The sequence below is a fragment of the Solenopsis invicta genome, chromosome 13 (genome assembly GCF_016802725.1).
Source record: "Solenopsis invicta isolate M01_SB chromosome 13, UNIL_Sinv_3.0, whole genome shotgun sequence".
NCBI classification, from domain to species: Eukaryota; Metazoa; Arthropoda; class Insecta; order Hymenoptera; family Formicidae; genus Solenopsis; species Solenopsis invicta.
The window spans coordinates 11,604,196-11,622,330 of record NC_052676.1 but is presented as its reverse complement, the minus strand read 5'-3'; the positions used below and the strand labels follow the sequence as shown (position 1 = coordinate 11,622,330).

Below are 18,135 nucleotides of genomic sequence, written 5' to 3'. Positions count from 1 at the left end.
AAATGATGTCCGTAAGTGCATTCGATGCTGAGAAATGAATTATGCATGTATTTTACAGCCCGATTTGTCATAAAAAAATTCAGATTCGTCGTCGTCGTCGTCGTAAAATTTCAAATTTGTCCCCCTTGATCCAAGTATATACAACCCGAATGGGGAAATGTACGGGGATAAATCCAACGGGGGTAAATAATGTTCTAGGAGTACTTTAATATTGATTTTTGGTACCAACCCTCTATCACCAATCCCTATAAAGTTATTTGATGATATCTTCAAAAAATTTCACATTTGTCTCTTTTGGCGGTAATTTTGAAAATATATACAAATATATATTAAAAATATTTCAGACTTTGTCTTTCTCCTTCTGTTTTTCATTTTCTCCTTTGCTTATTCTTGTTCTCCGTCTCTTCCCCGCTCTCTACCGCTCTCTCCCGCTCTCCTTCGCTCTCCCTCATTCTCCCTCGTTCTCTAACGCTTTTTCTCATTTTCTACCGCTCTCCTTCGCTTTCTGACGTTCTCCCCCGCCCTCTCTCACTCTCCCCCCACTCTCTTTCTCGCGCTCTCCTTCGTTCTCTATCCACGCTCTCTCTTGCTCTCTACCTCTCTCCTTCGCTTTTTCACCCTCTTTCGTGCTCTCTACCGCTCTCCCACGCTCTCTCTCGCTCTCTATCGCTTTTTCTCGCTCTCCTTCGCTCTTTATTGTTCTTCCACGCTCTCCCTCGCTCTCTGCCTCTCTTCTTCGCTCTCCCATGCTCTTTTTTGTTCTTTACAGTTCTCCCACGTTCTTTCTTGCTATCTACCGCTCTTTCTCGCCTTCTCTCGCTCTCCCCCGCTCTCCCTTGTTCTCTAACGCTCTTACTTGCCCTATCTCGCTCTCCCTCGTTCTCTACCGTTCTTCCTCGCCCTCTCTCACTCCCCCCTGCTCTCCCTCGTTCTCTACTGCTCTCCCTCGTTCTCAACTGCTCTCCCTCGCTTTCCTTCGCTCTCCTTCGCTTTCCTTTGCTCTCCTTCACTCTCTCTCGCTCTTTCTTGCTGTCTTTTGCTCTCCTTCGCTTTCTATCACCCCTTCACTCTCCCGCGCCTTCTACCTCTCTCCTTTGCTCTTCCACGCTGTTTTTCGTTCTCTACCGCTCTCCTACGTTTTCTCTTGCTCTCTACCGCTCTTCCTCGCCCTGTCTCGATCTCCTCCGTTCTCCCTCATTCTCTACCGCTCTTCCTCTCTCTCTCACTCTCCCCTGCTCTCCCTCGCTCTCTCGCTCTCTACCGCTTTTCCTCGCTCTTTCTCTCTCTTTCTCTCTCTCTTGCTTTCTTCGCTATCCTTCGTTCTGTACCACTCTCCCACGCTCTTTCTCTCTCGCTCTCTACTGTTCTTTTTTGCCCTCTTTTGCTCTCCCACGTTCACCCTTGCTCTCTCTTCGTCTAACCCTCTTCGTCGTATTTTTTTTCTTTCTACTGCTTTCTCTCGCCTTTTCTCGATTTTTACCGCTTTCTCTCTCTCGCTTTCTACCGCCCTCCTTCGCTCTCTGTCGCTTTTCCTTGCCTTTTCTCGCTCTTCCTTGCTCTTTATCGAATTCATTCAATTTCTCTCTTTCTTTCTCTTTTTGTCTAGATATTTATTTTTGTGATTAAAACACACATTTTCTTTTGTGTCTATATAATCTAACTATGTCTATGATAAATATTGTTACTGTTTCAACATACTTAGCAAAAATTTGTGAAATCCGCGTAAAAGATATTAAAAATGTAAAAGAAAGCGCCAAGTATATATTTTTGTAATATATTATTAATGTATCAAAACACTTAGCAAAAATTCGTTAAATCCGCCTAATAAAACATTAACAATGTAAAAAAAACGCCAAGTTTACTTTTTTGTAATATAAAACCAAACCAAAACTACAATAAATAAAAGCAAATATAATATCATCAAAAAGAAATGAAATCAAAAATATTTCAAGTATATTTATTACCGATGGGATGAAAGTCTTTTGATCACGTTGCAATTAACCACCAGCCACTTACAGTGTTAAACAGTGGAAAAGCTTTAGACACCAACCGCTTTAAATGGCTATGGTCAATCGCAATGTGGCCAAATGGGACATTCCCGTACCGATGAGCAGCAAGTTATGTGACAGATAAAATCAAAGATGGGCAAAATCTTTAGCAGCAGCGTACTTGGCGCGCTGTATATATATATATATATATATATATATATATATATATATATATATTGTTACGTCCAGGATAGACAGTTTCTACACCGTCTCTTCTCACGTAAGTTTATTGGACATGTTGAATGGTGCCCCAGATCTCCGGATCTGACAAGTCCAGATTTTTTTATGAGGATTTATAAAAAATGTGGTTTACGCAGAAATACCTACAACTAGAGACAATATGATAGACCGTATAAGAAACTGTTGCATTTCTATTCCTAAGAATGTCCTTCTGGAAACTGTTCAAAATTTTGAACGTCGAATTCAATTATGTATTCAAAATGAAAGAAGGATTTTCGAACACTTACGATAGAAAATTCTCAAAATCTTGCTTTAACTAGCCGAATTTTTTCCGATCTTGCCTTGACTGACTGAATCACCAATCAATCTTGTCTTAACTGACTGGATCACCGACCGATCTTATCTTGATGGGTTGGATCACCGATCAATCTTATCTTGACTGGTTGAATCATTCGCCGATCTTTCTTCGAACACAAAAGACGTGTAAATCCGATCGAGCTACCTCCACGTGGTACACCTTGAGTAATGCTAATGCTGGCGGTACTATAACTTTTAAGTCTTATAACTCAAAAAATATTTAACGGAAAAACGTTTAATTACAGTGTTTTGGAAAGGCCTTGAGATAAGTTACAAGAATATGTCATAAAAAATAGGCAGTTCCATTTAAAAAATTAAATGTGACTTTTACGAGACCTTCAAGCAACTATTCAAGGTCAAATTAATAACACTATTTTATGTCCTCCTCGAAACTATGCAACTTTTGTCTAAAATATTTTTACTGAAAATGCTTCATTAAAGAATTATCGCGTTTTTTAAAATGGGACACTCTGTGTGTGCGTGTGCGCGCGCGCGCGCGCGCGCGTGTGTGTGTGTATAGAAAAACATTTTTATTTAAACTTAAAATTAACTTTTTTTGCTTATATACTAAGAAAAAAATATGCAGGAAATACAATTTTTTTCATTGACAAGACATGTTTTTTATTAATCTATATTCTACAAGTACGCTTTGTTGCAATATGATGCAATTCTCACTTTGTTTTATTTCCAATGATTGAAAATGATTGCAATAACAAACATTTGAGTATGTTTGACACATTAAATAAACATTTTTTTATTGAATTTATTAATATATACTTAATTTTTACAAATAAAAAGTGAAAGTTATTACTCCTATTTATAATACTATTGATTGCGTAAAATGTACCACTAATTTTAACTCATGAAACCGAATTATGTTTATATAACGATTTGGAAGATAGAATTTGGTTAATGTTATTAAAATTTTTAACTAAAAATAATTTTGATTGTTTTGTTCCTTCAATCACTTGTAATGAAAAACCTTCATAAATCTATTACAAAAATACAACTGATGTCTAAGAGCAAAAGTATATAATGGGTTTTTGCGTGATGTAATTACTTTACTGTTAGTCTTGAACATTTCATGTTCAAAACGAATAGAAGACATATATTTTATAGGCCAAATTTACGCATAAGCTGACCATAATAAAGTAAATTAGGATACTTTATTTTGAGTTTACTCTCAAAAAGCTCCAAGTATAAATTCAAATATTGTGAGAGAGTGGATGAAAAAATATCCATTATATCATTAGATATAGTATCGAATAAAGTAATTTAGTTATTTGAACGAATTTGAAGTAAATTAGTTATTTGACGCATCGTAAGATATAATTTCCATGTTGGATTTCCTGTAGAAACTAAATTGCCTACCAAAATATTCAAATTATCAACAAGATAATGCATTTCCAAAGTGGAATAATTTTTTTATTTTTTATTATTTTGTGTTTTTTTAAAACAGGAGTTACATTTTTATCACAACTTGTGCTGACAGTATAAGTTCTTTCGTTTATTATTTCTATAGTAAAGAACTTATGTTTATCAATAAGATTGCTTAAAACTTTAGCCATATTATAGCGGTAAATGCCTTCAAGTATATCGTGCATAGGATTGACTGATGCATTACTTATTACATGATATCCAAAGATGTCGTTAAAAATGCATTTTTCTATTTTACCAAAGAACGTTTAAAAGCATGTTCTGAATAATTATCAACTGTCCTTAAAATTTTGAAATTTTCTAATGTCATAGATTGTATTTCTTCTTTACTAGCTAGACATAGCACTTCTACGACTGATTAAAATTTTTACAGAATCTAAAAATAGTATTTAAATCTAAATTATTTCCTACTATATGTATAACATAATTTGAAAAAATTTTTTTTCTGTTTACCATTTTTATTTATAACAATTCCACGACTTACAAGCTCTTAAATTTCATTAACAATTTTTTTATTGCACAACAATTTATGATCTTCATATTTATGCAATTGAACTAAAAATATTTCTTCTAATCTACTCGCGTACTCTGGCGGTAAATATGAAATACAGCAGTACACTGCTTCAAGTTTATTCTTACATTTTTGAGAAATCAACGGATTATTAATTTCAAAATATATTGTTAAAGGAAGCGTATATTCACTTTTTTCACTTAAAGCAAATTCCTAAAACTACCCTTGACAAATTGATTGAAAGTCCTTACTTACTTTACATTTTACAATAAATGAAACTATTGTACCGGCAGGTGCAACAAGATAAAATATTTGGGATTTGGTCCGTCTGAAGGGTTGGAACCCACGAGGACACTTGGAAGAGAACGCGCGGGGTGGCAAATAACACTTTTACTTTCTTATTAACACTTTTATTCCCCAAACTTTATTATCAATGATTTCCCTTTTTAATATAATTGAATCGCGGTGAACGGATCACGTGTTATTGCGCACTTGGCCGTTGGATGTTTTGCGGGGTGTCGGGTGACCGACTTACCGCGGAGCGCGTACGTGCCGCTCGTACTTTACATTAAGAATTTCCCGCTGCCCATAATTAGGTAGCCTAACTTAAAGTTTCGGTATTTCCTATATGGTGGGGCATTAGGCCCTCGCGATGACCATATATGGTTATACCCGCGTCAATCGTGCGATGCTTACGATTGTCAAATTCCGCAATCTTGCATTTCCAATGCAACGAATGTTCGTGGCGTAATTGTTACTCGGCGGATATGCAAGACAATTAAGGTAGCTAATAAGGCTACAACAAAACTATTGCATTGAGCACATTGGAGAGTTTCAAGAAACGTTTTAAAACATATTTTAAAGAAATAAAACTTAATTTATTGCAATAAACTTTGTTTTGGGAAACTTTTTTGACTTTTCCGAAACTCAAGTATGTCCGAACAACTACATTTTTAGGCAAAAAAATTCAATTTATTTGTTTTAAATACTTGAAAGTCTTTGTCTCTAATTTCAGGAATGCAAAATCATTTTTTATCATGTTCAATAAAATGTTCAAGTTATTGTTGTTTTTACAACATTGCGGTAAAGCTTGTATACACGTTGCTAAATAAGTTTTACTTATAATTTTACTAATTTTAAGTATTGTTGTTCTGCTTAATCTTAAGTCAGCATACATTTTTACTGTAGTAGAAAGAATCTATTTAAAAACAATTGATTCGTAAACATCAATGTCAAATTATTTACAGAATCATTCATTTCAATCAAGATATCAATTTTTTTCCGACCCTGATTAGAATTGCTCAAATCAAAATTAGGAATAATTGAAATTACATCAGAAATATCAGAATTGTTTGTTTCAAAAATATCATTTACTCGTTTTGAAGTTATATTTGAAACTTTTGTTTGTGATATATAATATTTTGTGACTTCGTAAGAAATAGACGTTAGTAAACTGATTGTTATAGTTGTGAAAGTTACATGTAATAGTAGAATTTAACATAAACTTATGTTTTAACCTTACACGTTGCATAACAAGGTCCACGGTTATAAATTTTTTTTCACAAAAGAAACAATTCATTTTGAAGGAAAAAATACTTATGAATCAGATTAATATTGGTTATTGCATTTTATAAAATTCTTTTTACTTTGAATATAAATTAATACTTAATTTCTAAATATTTAAAAATTAGATTAATTTGATAATTCATAAGTATTTGTCTTTTCATCAGGCTTAAGAATTTTGCTCAATACGTTTTGTATATGATGTATGTTTGTGTCATATATAGTATCAAATATGTAAATACTTTTATGAAATAGTAACTATAAGTGCTCGCAAGTTGACGGATATTTTATATGAAAAACTTGAAATGCTTTAAAACAGACATCAATAGCTTCTAAAGCATTATTTGTTTTGTACAAAATGTCATCGACACAACGTACATTTCATACAAATCTGCTCCATCGACATTAATAATATATAGCTAAATTGTCGTTTTTAACGTCGTTATTTGGGCATGCTGCTTTGCTTCCTGTCTTATTAAAGTAACTTTTCCAGCAATCTAAAAAAATGTTTAAAAAAATTGAAGAAATAATTGAACAGAATAATTTCGTTTTTTTTCCAACAATCGGTTTCAGCGTTTAAAATCGAAAAATAAATATAATCAAAGCGTGTAAAAATCAGTTTATTACAAAATCATTAATATTACTAAATGAAAAAAATTCACAGCCAAATATAATCTTAATCGGAATAGACCATACAAATTCTATTTTCTTATATACATACCTTCACAATTCTTATCAAGCATTTCTCCGCAGCATAAAGAGAAGCTCTTCCACAGATTCCATCTACTTTTTTCATTGTTTTTGGAGGTATTAAATGAGGTAAAAGTTGAAACATTGTTAATATTTTTTTGTCTGAAACATATAAAAAATTTATTTCATCTTACTATTCATAATATTGTATAAATAATAATAAAAAAATCAATACCATTATTTAAGTCCTCTTTTTTAATTTTTTAAGCATTTGATATCCATCATCATCCTTGGGATTTATTGAAGAATTTTCAAGAGTAATACTAAAAAAAACGTTTAAATTTTGATTCATTTAAAGTAATATTTGAGAGAGACATTTTATTGAAATCTTGATTATAAGATTATAACCTTGTGGATGTTTGTAATGTGTTCATTTAGAAAAAATATTAGACAAATCTTTATCTTGATTATTGTACAAATCTTTTTTCCTTAAATCATATGTTGCAGACCAATGTAATAGAACCTCTGTCCAAAGAGCTTTATTAGCCTGCAACCATTTAATACTCTCCAAAACTTTTTCAACAACTTCTTCTACAAAAAATAAAAAATATTGCAATAGCTAAATTTAAATATTGAACATATATAACTAAATAAATGTAATACTATTTAGATCATTGTTTGCAGTCTCTTTTATTGTATCGATAAGTTTGCCATAAAACTTTTTATTCTTACTTCTCTTGTTCCTCCAAATTGATATCAATTTGTCTTTAGATGCTTTAAATTTCTTATCTACTGCGTTCTTTTTTTTATTGGAAAAATGTAATATGTTTTTACAACTTCAGTTGGAAAAGAATCACAAATTTTTTTAACAACATATTTAGCTATATTGTTTGATAACCTGTGAAAGTATAAATTATGACAATCACTTTAATATTTAATATTTAAAAAATAAAATAAGTTGTATAAACTTACTTTGAAAACCTTTCATCAATATAAGTAAATATAATATCACAAATTTTATTTCATTGAGCTTCAGTGAAGCTATTTTGTTCTTTGTAAGCTGTAACAATTCTTAAACCTAATTTTTGTTGACTGAGAATTTCCTTTATTGGTAACAAAGTTTATTTAATAAATTTTGATTTGCCTATAGAACAATTTTGTCTTAATTCATTTTTTTTTTTTTCAATAGTTGAAGCATTAATTACATTTGCATTTTATTCGTTAAAAGTAGTACAACAGTTATTTCAAACAGCAATATATTCTCTTTATAATTGGGGCAATTTAAAGATTTCATATATTTTTTGGAAAAAATACATTTAGGTTGAATTAAAAAATAGTACCACTTGAGTTTTTAAAAAAAATTATAGATAAGGTGCGCGCGCACACACATAAATTGGCACCTTTTTTTACCTTTTTTGAAAAGGTAATTTTGTACTGATATAAAATCACACGAGTAAATACAAAAGCACCAAGATCCAACTACGACCGTGGAAGGCGTTTTTGTTTAGATTTATATGTAAAAAAAACATTATTTCCGCGCGAAGCGAGGTTGACTTGGGTTAGGTTAGGTTAAATAAGTCGTAGGACAGATTGCGGTGTATGCTCAGTTCGATCCCATGGTCCGTCCCGAGGCTAGACGCCAGAAAAAGTTGGGTTTTAGTTGGTATGCCGGCCAAGTCTCGATCGCAGAGTCCCACATACCCCGTGTCCTGTCCCTACAAGCACGGGGACCCATAAAGGTGTTTCCCAACTAAAAACAGGGAGTAGTAAATAAGCTCGGGAGAGAAACGGAGCCCTTTCCCCACTTACACGTTTACTTTTCACGTAAAACAGTAGTAAACGTAAAAGACAACTCATTTTAAAACAGTTTTTCTATTATAACGACTAAAGTATTGAAGTTCCATGTGAAGCTAGTATTTTTCATATTATCTTGTTTTTCTCGAAAACTATTGGTTCTATGCAAAAAATGTATAACGCATAAATGATATATTATTACAAAAGCTTTAACTTTTATTTGAAACATTTTTTTATTAAATTAATATTTATCAAAATAATATTAAACAACCGATATTTTTCAAATTTTTTAAATTTTTTACCTTGAAGATGACCTTGTCGCTGACTTTCATTATGATATTTGTACTCAGCGCACCAAAATACAGTAGTATACCAATTTGCAGCTAAATCGGAGGGTTCTGCTTTTCGGAACCTTATCCAAAAAAAGTATCAGATGCATTAATAATGACTACTAGAACTGTTTACATCGTCATCTAACATTTGCGGGCGGAAACTAAGTTAAGGTCCTAATAGACAAAATCATAAGGAAATCACAAAAAAATATAAATTATGGCCTAACTCAATAACGCATCTACCTATTTTGCTAGCTTGTGGCTAACTATCAACAATCAAGAGGCCACATCTAACGTGTATGCTCGATTCCTGCATTCAAATAACTCGATAGAGGGGACTCTCATTTTATCCGGACACTTTCTTTTGCTCCACCTTTCCCTATTTGAGTTTGTGATAAATAAAAATTTTTTTATTTTTATGCTTAATATAAATAAATGAAAGTAAAAGTAAAAAAAAATAACATGTTACAGATTTTTTGGAACAATCGAAGCAAACTTAAAGAAAAGTGCACATATCATTATTACAACATATTATAATGAAATAATACAGTCATTTTCTCAACGTCGTTATATCCAGAATATACCAAAGAATGTTTTGACACGTTTTCTCAAATGTGCTACAATTCTGCTTAGTCTGCAAATCGTCACTCGATCAATTAACACCATCAAACATTTGTTAAACGTCCTTCAAGATCAAACAACGATGCCTTTATTAAAGGTATGTTCTCAAAAAACACCAAAAAAATTGTATTCTTAACTTAAGAATATCCCACATAACTATAGTATATTTTCCTCTAAAATACGCGTCAAGAGGATCCTCTTAATTTAAGAAGAAAAACCTCTAAAAAACCTCATATTTTTCATATAAAGTGTATAGAGTATCCTATTTTACACGACAACCTCAAATATCTCTTAAACAATCTATTTAAAAAAAAAACGTTTCAAACAAGAATTGCATAGTTTTGAAATAAGCAAATAATGGTAAAATTGACTTTTGCAAATTCTTAATTTTATAAGATTATATGAAGATAATTATTTTTTAATGGAACTATATGATGTTTGATTCCTTTGATTATTTTGCTTATAAAATATTAGGTAGTGTTGTCGAAAAATCAATATCTCGTAATTTTAATATCTCGTAAATTATTGATTTTTCGACAATATTACTTAATTTTATATGTAAAATAATTCAAGGAATCATGTAAAAACATTATATAAATCTATTAAAAAATGATTACCTCCATAAAATCTTATGAAATTAAAATCAATTATTTTGTTATATGTATATAATAAATGTGATTTTTGTATTTGAATTGTTAAGTAGCATGTACAGTAGAAAAAATATTAGAAATACAAATAAATTTTTAATATTAAGAATAGAAAATTAGAACTATTTAATTTCAGAACAAGAAAATTGATTATATTAACGTGTTGTTACGTATGGCGGATAAAATTTTTTATTTTCCTGCGCCATCCGTATTAAATTATTTAGTAATAGCTAATCAATTTGGAACCACCCTCCGACCAATTAAAAAAAATCCAAATCCACACGGAAATCATAATTCGCTATCGGTACACTTCCAATAAAATTCTCCTATCCGTATAAAGCGCAAAGTCGGGAAAAATCATAGTACGGCCCTAACATATGCGCAGGGGCGGCAGGACCAGTATGGTGGGTATGGTGACTATCATACGTGAGATTTTTTAGCATATGGTATACCATACGTGAATTTTAGGTTGACATTTTTTTAATAAAAAAATTCAAAAAATAAATAAAGAAAAAATTTCGATAAATGAAAGGTTTGCACTTTTTGCTCTGTATATATACATGCTTTACCTATCGATGCTCGGTAGATCGAGGATTGAATTCAGTCGATATCATCGGTCTGCCTGCCTATTCGACAGTTTTAGGCAGTGATCTGCATATTGTTGTACTTTTGTACTACATACATTGTACATACATATAGTCTAAATGTATAATTTCATGTGCTGCAAACTCGTGCAGCAAAGAGGTCACGTGATCGAATTGGACGAATCAACAGCCACACCATCGTCACTCATTCGTGTTATTCGTGTATCTTAAAGCGAAGCATTGGTATTAGTGAGGTTATGGATAAATACCTTCTGAAGAAAAACAAGCAACCAAACTTCAATGTGGAACTAGCGACATCATTTAGTTTGGACGCTTTTAATAGTAATATGTCCACTACTTCTGCGACAAATACGACTTCTAAATTAACCTCAAACTCTAAGAAGTCGACTTTGGCCAATGCCAGAAGTGTTAGCTCTATTTTAGATGTTTCTGAGGAAAAGAATAAACGTATGTTTCCCCTTCTTATTTTTTTCTTTTTTCCATATTTTTGGCAACATTATTAGTATGTTAAATTTTGGAAATTTATTTCTAGAAGTTCTGTCTCAAACTTCCTTTTGACGCTGGCAAAAATTGTATCCCTGGCTATTCTTGAGAGATAATAAAGAAGGAATTTACTCAATTTGCACAGAAGCTGTCAAAAAACAATTTGCGCTGCCAAATAATCAAAACAGTCAGACTGCAAAAAAAGCTTTTGTGACAACAGGATTCACATTATGGAAAAATGCATATTTATCTTTGCCTAGACATGAAAAAAGTAAACTTCATTGAGCAGCTAATGAGTTACTGCTAAGTTCAAAGTCTGTGAGTGTTGTTCAGCACATGTCAGTTGCGAATCAAAAAACAATGATGGAAAATAGGATAGCATTGAAGAAAATTTTTTGTACTATCAGTGTTAGCTCTGCAAGGCTTGTCACTAAGAGGCATAGGCAGTAATGAACGTTCAAACTTCAATGAAATCCTTCAAGCAAGATCTGAGGATATATTAGAATTAAGGGCGTGGTTACATCGAAAAGGACACAAATGGACATCTCATGATATACAAAATGAAATTCTTGAACTCATGGCATCAAATATAAAGCAGCAGAATTTAAAAGAAATCAAAGCAGCTCATTTCTTTAGTCTTACACTTGATGAAACGTCGGATATTGCAAGATTGGAACAAGTTTCCATTTCCATCAGGATTGTATCTGACAATTTATCTAACAGAGAAATTTTTTGGGGATTTTATGATACTAAAAATACCAAATCTGAAACGATCTTGTTAAGCATGTATTTGCTGAGTGTGGATTGGACATGAAAAAATTACGTGGCCAATGCTACGATGGAGCATCTAATGTTTCGGGAAAAATATCAGGACTGCAAACTCGTATTCGTAAGGAAGAGCCACGTGCTGTATTTGTACACTGCAACGCACACAGGCTAAACTTGGTTGTTCAGGATGCAATTGAAGATATTACTACTGCCAGAAACTTTGTTGGAGTAATCAAAGACCTTATTACTTTTATTCAGGACTCCCCAAAACGTCTTGCCGAGTATAAGAGATTTCAGGGGGCTGTGTTAAAAGAAGATGATGAGGAGAATCTTGGAAAGACTTTAACTATTGCTCCATATTGCCCGATTAGGTCTTTATTTGTATTTTAATGTACATATTGTTGCATTGTAATATGTGCGAATATGATTAATCACCTATTTACTGTTTAACAATTTTAGATGGTGTATGCGAGTTTTTTCGCTGAAAACGCTTCAGCAAAAAATAAATTACATGGCAGCTTTGCAATTCTTGGGTGTAATGAAAATGAACAGGGAAGTCGACAGCAGTATCTCATCAAAAGCTGTAGGATTCCTAAAACACTTGGAGTCATTCGAATTTTATTTTCAACTCACAATGATCGTGGAAGTTTTCGAAAAAATTGAACTTCTCAACAAGAAATTACAAGAGTCAAATCTTTGCGCTCTTGAAAAGTGGATGCTATCATGATAAGTTTGGAGGCTATGCGAGATTCAAAGTTTGAATTAATTTGGAAAAAGTCTAAAGAAGAAGCTGAAGTAATTGGGCTCGAAGAACCCAAGTTGAAGCGTCCTCGAACAGTTTCTCAGCACATTGACCCAAACTTTAATACAGCTTGCCTTCAAAACACCAAAAGAATACTTTTCAAGGATGTACTACGAAATGTTCGACAGAGTTTTGATGTCTTTAAAAGAACGTTTTGAAACGAATACACTCTCACATTTTGATGAACTTGAAACCTTCTCTATTGGTGGAGATATAGACACGAAAAAAATTATCGATTTTTATGGTGATGACTTTGAAGAAGAGAAATTGCTCCGAGATCGTCAAATGTTTTTGGACATAATTCAACGAAAAAATGTTCAACTGAGACATGTGAAAGATGTAGTAACATATTTCGAGAACAATGACTGGTGTGCTGCTCTCGTTCCAGAATATTTCAAGCTCATTCAGCTTCTCCTGACTGTACCAGGTTCTACTTGCATCAATAAACGAAGTTTTTCCAGTTTAAGATGACTGAAAAATTATCTACGTTCTACAATGTTGCAAGATTGTCTTAATAACATTGCAATTCTACATGTTCATTACGGCATGACAAAAAAGCTGGATTTAGATAAGTTGGTTGATGAATTTATCTTGAAGAATTCAAAACGTACTGCAACGTTTGCACTTTTGCATTAATTCGAAATATTAAGACCCGGTTACACCAACATCGCATATTATTTAAACTTTAGCTTAACTCACTCTTCATCTCTTTCTAAAGGGACAGTTAAAAAGAGATAAAGAGTAAGTTAAGTTAAGGTTAAATATTATGCGACGTTGGTGCAATCGGGCCTTAATATTTCGAATTAATACAAAAATGCAAACATTTAGAATTCTTCGAGATAAATTCATCACTCAGGGCCTCAATCTTTAAGTATTAACTAAACTTTATAGTGTTTATTTGAAACGTTACCTCAACTAAAGTTTATTTAAAGTTTATTTAAAACGTTATATATTTTTTGAAAATATATATACATATAATACGAGGTGTGATCAAAAAGTAAGGTGACTTTTCATTTTTATAAAAAAATATTCATTTATTCATCCAAAATTATGTTATCCCCCCTTCAAAATAATCCCCCTCTGATACAATGCATTTGTGCCAGCGCTTTTTCCAGTCGTCAAAACATTTTTGAAATGCACTTTTGGGTATTGCCTTGAGTTCCTCCAGCGATGCAGCCTTAATCTCCTCAATCGTCGCAAATCTTCGTCCTTTCATAGGCCTTTTCAATTTTGGGAAGAGGAAAATGTTTCGTCACAAGTTATAACCCTTTTGAGCAGATCAGGATCATCATTGACGTCGTTCAACATGTCTTGGGCGATGTTCATGCAACGCTGCTTCTGATCAAAATTAAGCAGTTTTGGAACGAATTTCGCTGACACACGTGTCATACCCAAAACATCCGTTAAAATTGATTGGCATGAGCCAAACGATATGTTAAGATCATCAGCTATTTCTCTAATCGTGATTCGACGATTTTTCAACACAATTTCTTTCACTTCCTGAACATTTTCGTCGGTTTTTGACGTGCTGGGGCGTCCAGAGCGAGGTTCATCGTTAACATTTTCTCGGCCCTCTTGGAATAACTTATACCATTTATAAACATTTTTTTTGCTCAAAGTTGACTCACCGTACGCCACTGTCAACATTTCAAGAGTTTTTGAACACTTAACACCATTTTTTACACAAAAATTAATACAAACTCTCTGCTCCATTATTTTCAACAACAAAAAATTGCCGAGCACGCAAACACGAGTCTAACCTTTATGCCTCTCACATAAAAACAACACATGCTATATAATCAAAACTGTGAACATATGATCGTGACGAGTGTACCAACACAAACAAAAAAAATTTTGAAATTAGAGTGTACAGAGCGCGCGAAATTCAAAAAGTCACCTTACTCGTATATAAATATAATCACACCTCGTATATAATAGTAATAATATATAAATGGATTAAATATATTCAAAAAGTTTGCACTCGCCTGCCTACCCCCTCCCCCTAGACCTCCCCCGCCACCATACGTGGGAATTTTCTGTTCTGCCGTCCCTGCATATGCAAGCCGTGCGTCGCACAGTCCCATTTAGAAACGTCGCGCGTATGATTTCTGTGTCATCGCACAAACTACAGGCGCGAGCCGCACGGTCGCGGAACGGTGCAGGCTTTTAAGGGCTATACGTTACGAAAAACGTGTATTGCTCCAAATTTTCCGCGAATCTGAGGTATCGTCCAGCGACATCTCTTGCCTATATCCTTGCCTATACAAAAAGCAAAATCGAAGTTCCTGCGGTCAGATCCGTCTTGTTGGTTGAGCGAGATTCGCTGCCCGGCGACCGCCAAAATAAAGACTTCTAAGTACAAACGCACCGACGGGTGGGTTTTATCCTAGGCGAAAACGTTGGTTTCCGGGATGACCTCGGTCGGATGTCTTTTCCTTCTCTACCATCTTTTCTCTCTCCCTTCTATCAGAATCTCAGAAGGTTAAACTACACCAAGTATTCGCTAAAGTGTGATCTTACTCGTTACTCTTTCTCTCTCTTTCATCATCACCGTCGAGAAAGATTCGCAAACGCGACTCCTTGACGTTCCTTTTTTCTTTCACTCTCTAATCCTGTCGAAGAAGATTTGCAAACGCGACTCCTCGACTTCCAATATTCCCATCTCTCTTTTTTCCGTTAAAGAAAACTCGCAAACGCGACTCTTTGGCTCACCTTCTCTATAACCAGTGTCTCTCAAATCTACCAAAATAAATTTTTACCCTCCCAAAAGACATTCGGACGGACGTCATCTCCGACCCAACTGATTCACCTCTAATTACATATTAAACTTAAAATTTTGATCTACAGTAAATTCACGCGAATTAAGATCTCAGCCTTTTCTTTTTTTGTGATTTAAAATACGAAACTCTGTTAACGGGTTCTTGTGGCAATCAAAACTCAAATTCAATTCAAACTCAATTCGTCAATTCATATGTTACGTCCCGGACGAGCGCGGTGCCGAATCGGTAAAGAGCGCGCGTTTTAGTGAGACTGGCTGTTTTTGAAGCACGAGCTTCAGGGACCCCACAGCCCAGGGGCGGATCGCGTGGCCGGATTTACCGGCGGACGGGCCCGATTTCTCCGCGATTGAGGATCGAGAAGGGATTTTATACTGGCTCAGAAAAAATGCCGCGAAAGCGCTAATATGGTCGCGTCGGATCGTTCCACGGCTTGTCGCCTTCTCGGATTAAGTGGACGATAAATTCTTCTAGTTCGCGAGGACAGAGATCGCAGTCGAGGAAGTGACGCCGAACAGCTACTGGCGCGTGACAAAAGTCGCACTTTTCTGGACTGTATACGAGCCCAAGATGAATATAATGTGTGATTACCCCGAAGTAATCACCTCTCGTAATACTCGAGTGTTTACTTTTGCACGCGAGACACACTATTGACGGTTCACCACGATTGCAGAAATATAACAATGTCACGCACCGCGCACTGCGTAGCCACGTATCAAATATACGATTTGCTTTGCGCTGGGCCCGATCCGATTTTATGTCCATACGCGAGCGAGGGCACATGCTCCAATTTACTCTTCAGGGAACGGGCACGCGCACGTTTCTTTGATTTCGACGGTAGCTTCGGATCTAAGATACGGTTTATTTTTTTATTTGTATAATTGACGCGCGAGGTCTGCTAGTGCTTTGTAGCACTCGGCGCAGGCGACCGCGGTTTCCGGATTCAAAATTAAGGCGCTGCAGGACAAACACCGTATAAATTTTTTGTCCCCGCCAATGATTAAGCGATGCCGCGTGATCAAATCGTAGTATACGCGCTCGTGAGGGAGTATGTTAATTTGGTACTCGTCGCAAACTATGGCGCGGTTAAGCTGGTGCCGGTGGAAGGTGGTTAAGCTACAAAGCGCGGAGTTGAGCCTGAGGAAATAAGGGGTTTCTGTCAAGAAGAAGGGATTATTTGACATGCTTTTTAATGGAGCGTCGTGACTTAGCTTTCGGCAAAGGCTGTTGGGATGACGATGACTGCTGAAACTGTTGCTTTTGTTGTAGAACTGGTCAGGTGATGGTTGCTCTCGTCCTTCTTGGCTGTCCGGTTGTTCTTGAATCTTGGCCGTAGTATTTCTGGTTACTTACTACACTCGTGGTATTACATGCATGGAAGCGGGTGGAGGTAGACGTGGAAACTGAGCAAAAGCGTTTATGCGTGTAAACTACTGTTTATTGCTCTAAGGATAAAGGCGAAAGCAACAGGTTACAATAATACAACTTATTTAAAGCTACAACTACATTAAACTGGAATTAGAATTAAATTTAAATTGGGAATTAAAATTAGAGTGGGTTTCGAACTAGGATTAGAAATGGGATTGACTTGATGTTAATGTTAGGTTAGAACTTGATCTTGAATTGGAAATAGAGTAAGAGCAAATTGCTTGAACTAATCAACGCGTACTAGTAGCGTGGACAGAACTTGGTCGCTACAGTTGCGACACGGAACCGTCCCGGCTACACTAGCCCTAATCTCGAACTGCCCGGAATCGCGGGCTGCATCTCTATTTATACGATTTTTAGACAAAGCTTGAGAAAAAGCGCGGCAAGTCAATACTCCTATCGGGGATTGCTGCTGATGCAACCACCACTTGGATTTCTTCAATGAGGAAACTCAAATTTATGGATCTCAAGTGCCGTGCAAGCGGACTTCTCCGTCGCGACCATCCGGCACTGAAAAATGTCAAAGGAAATGTCAGTTCATGATTTTATGACTTTAACAGTTGGGCGACAGATTTCTCTGTCGCGGTAGCTTTCAAGTGCCGTGCGAACGGACTTCTCCGCCGCGATCATCCGGCGCTGGAAAATGTTGAATTGACATGAGTCTATGATTTTATTACTTTTTGAATGTCGTGGGCGCAGCTTCTCTCTAGCAACCCTCCGTCACTGGAAAATGTTAAGTACAATTTTACGATTTACTGGTCGTGCGTGCAGATCACTCTGCCGCAACTATCCGGCGCTGGAAAATGTTAGATTGACAATAGTCTATGATTTTACGACTTACTGGTCGTGCGTGCAGATCACTCCGCCGCGACCATCCAGCGCTGGAAAATGTTAAGAATGCGACTTGACAGTTGAATTTGTTGTTACCAAATGCCGACTTGCCGGCCTGCGCAATATCGATGTCAAAAAAAAATATAGCCGCAGCGTATAGTCGCGGAAAAATATAGTCGCGGACATGACACATAAAATGAGTAAACTAAAAGAAATATGGACAAAGAACCTTATCTCGGTTATACGGAACCCGCAAATTCA

At 35.0% G+C, this 18,135-nt stretch overlaps 1 protein-coding gene across 1 annotated transcript; it reads left to right on the top strand.

The window, feature by feature from the left end:
* The first annotated feature begins 11,021 nt into the window (after positions 1 to 11,021).
* LOC105204506 (zinc finger MYM-type protein 1-like) lies at positions 11,022 to 12,763 on the top strand. Its single transcript, XM_011173596.1, has 4 exons — positions 11,022 to 11,232; positions 11,676 to 11,968; positions 12,052 to 12,407; positions 12,496 to 12,763. The coding sequence occupies exons 1-4, from the start codon at positions 11,022 to 11,024 to the stop codon at positions 12,761 to 12,763; spliced, it is 1,128 nt and encodes a 375-aa protein (XP_011171898.1).
* Positions 12,764 to 18,135: the final 5,372 nt, after the last annotated feature.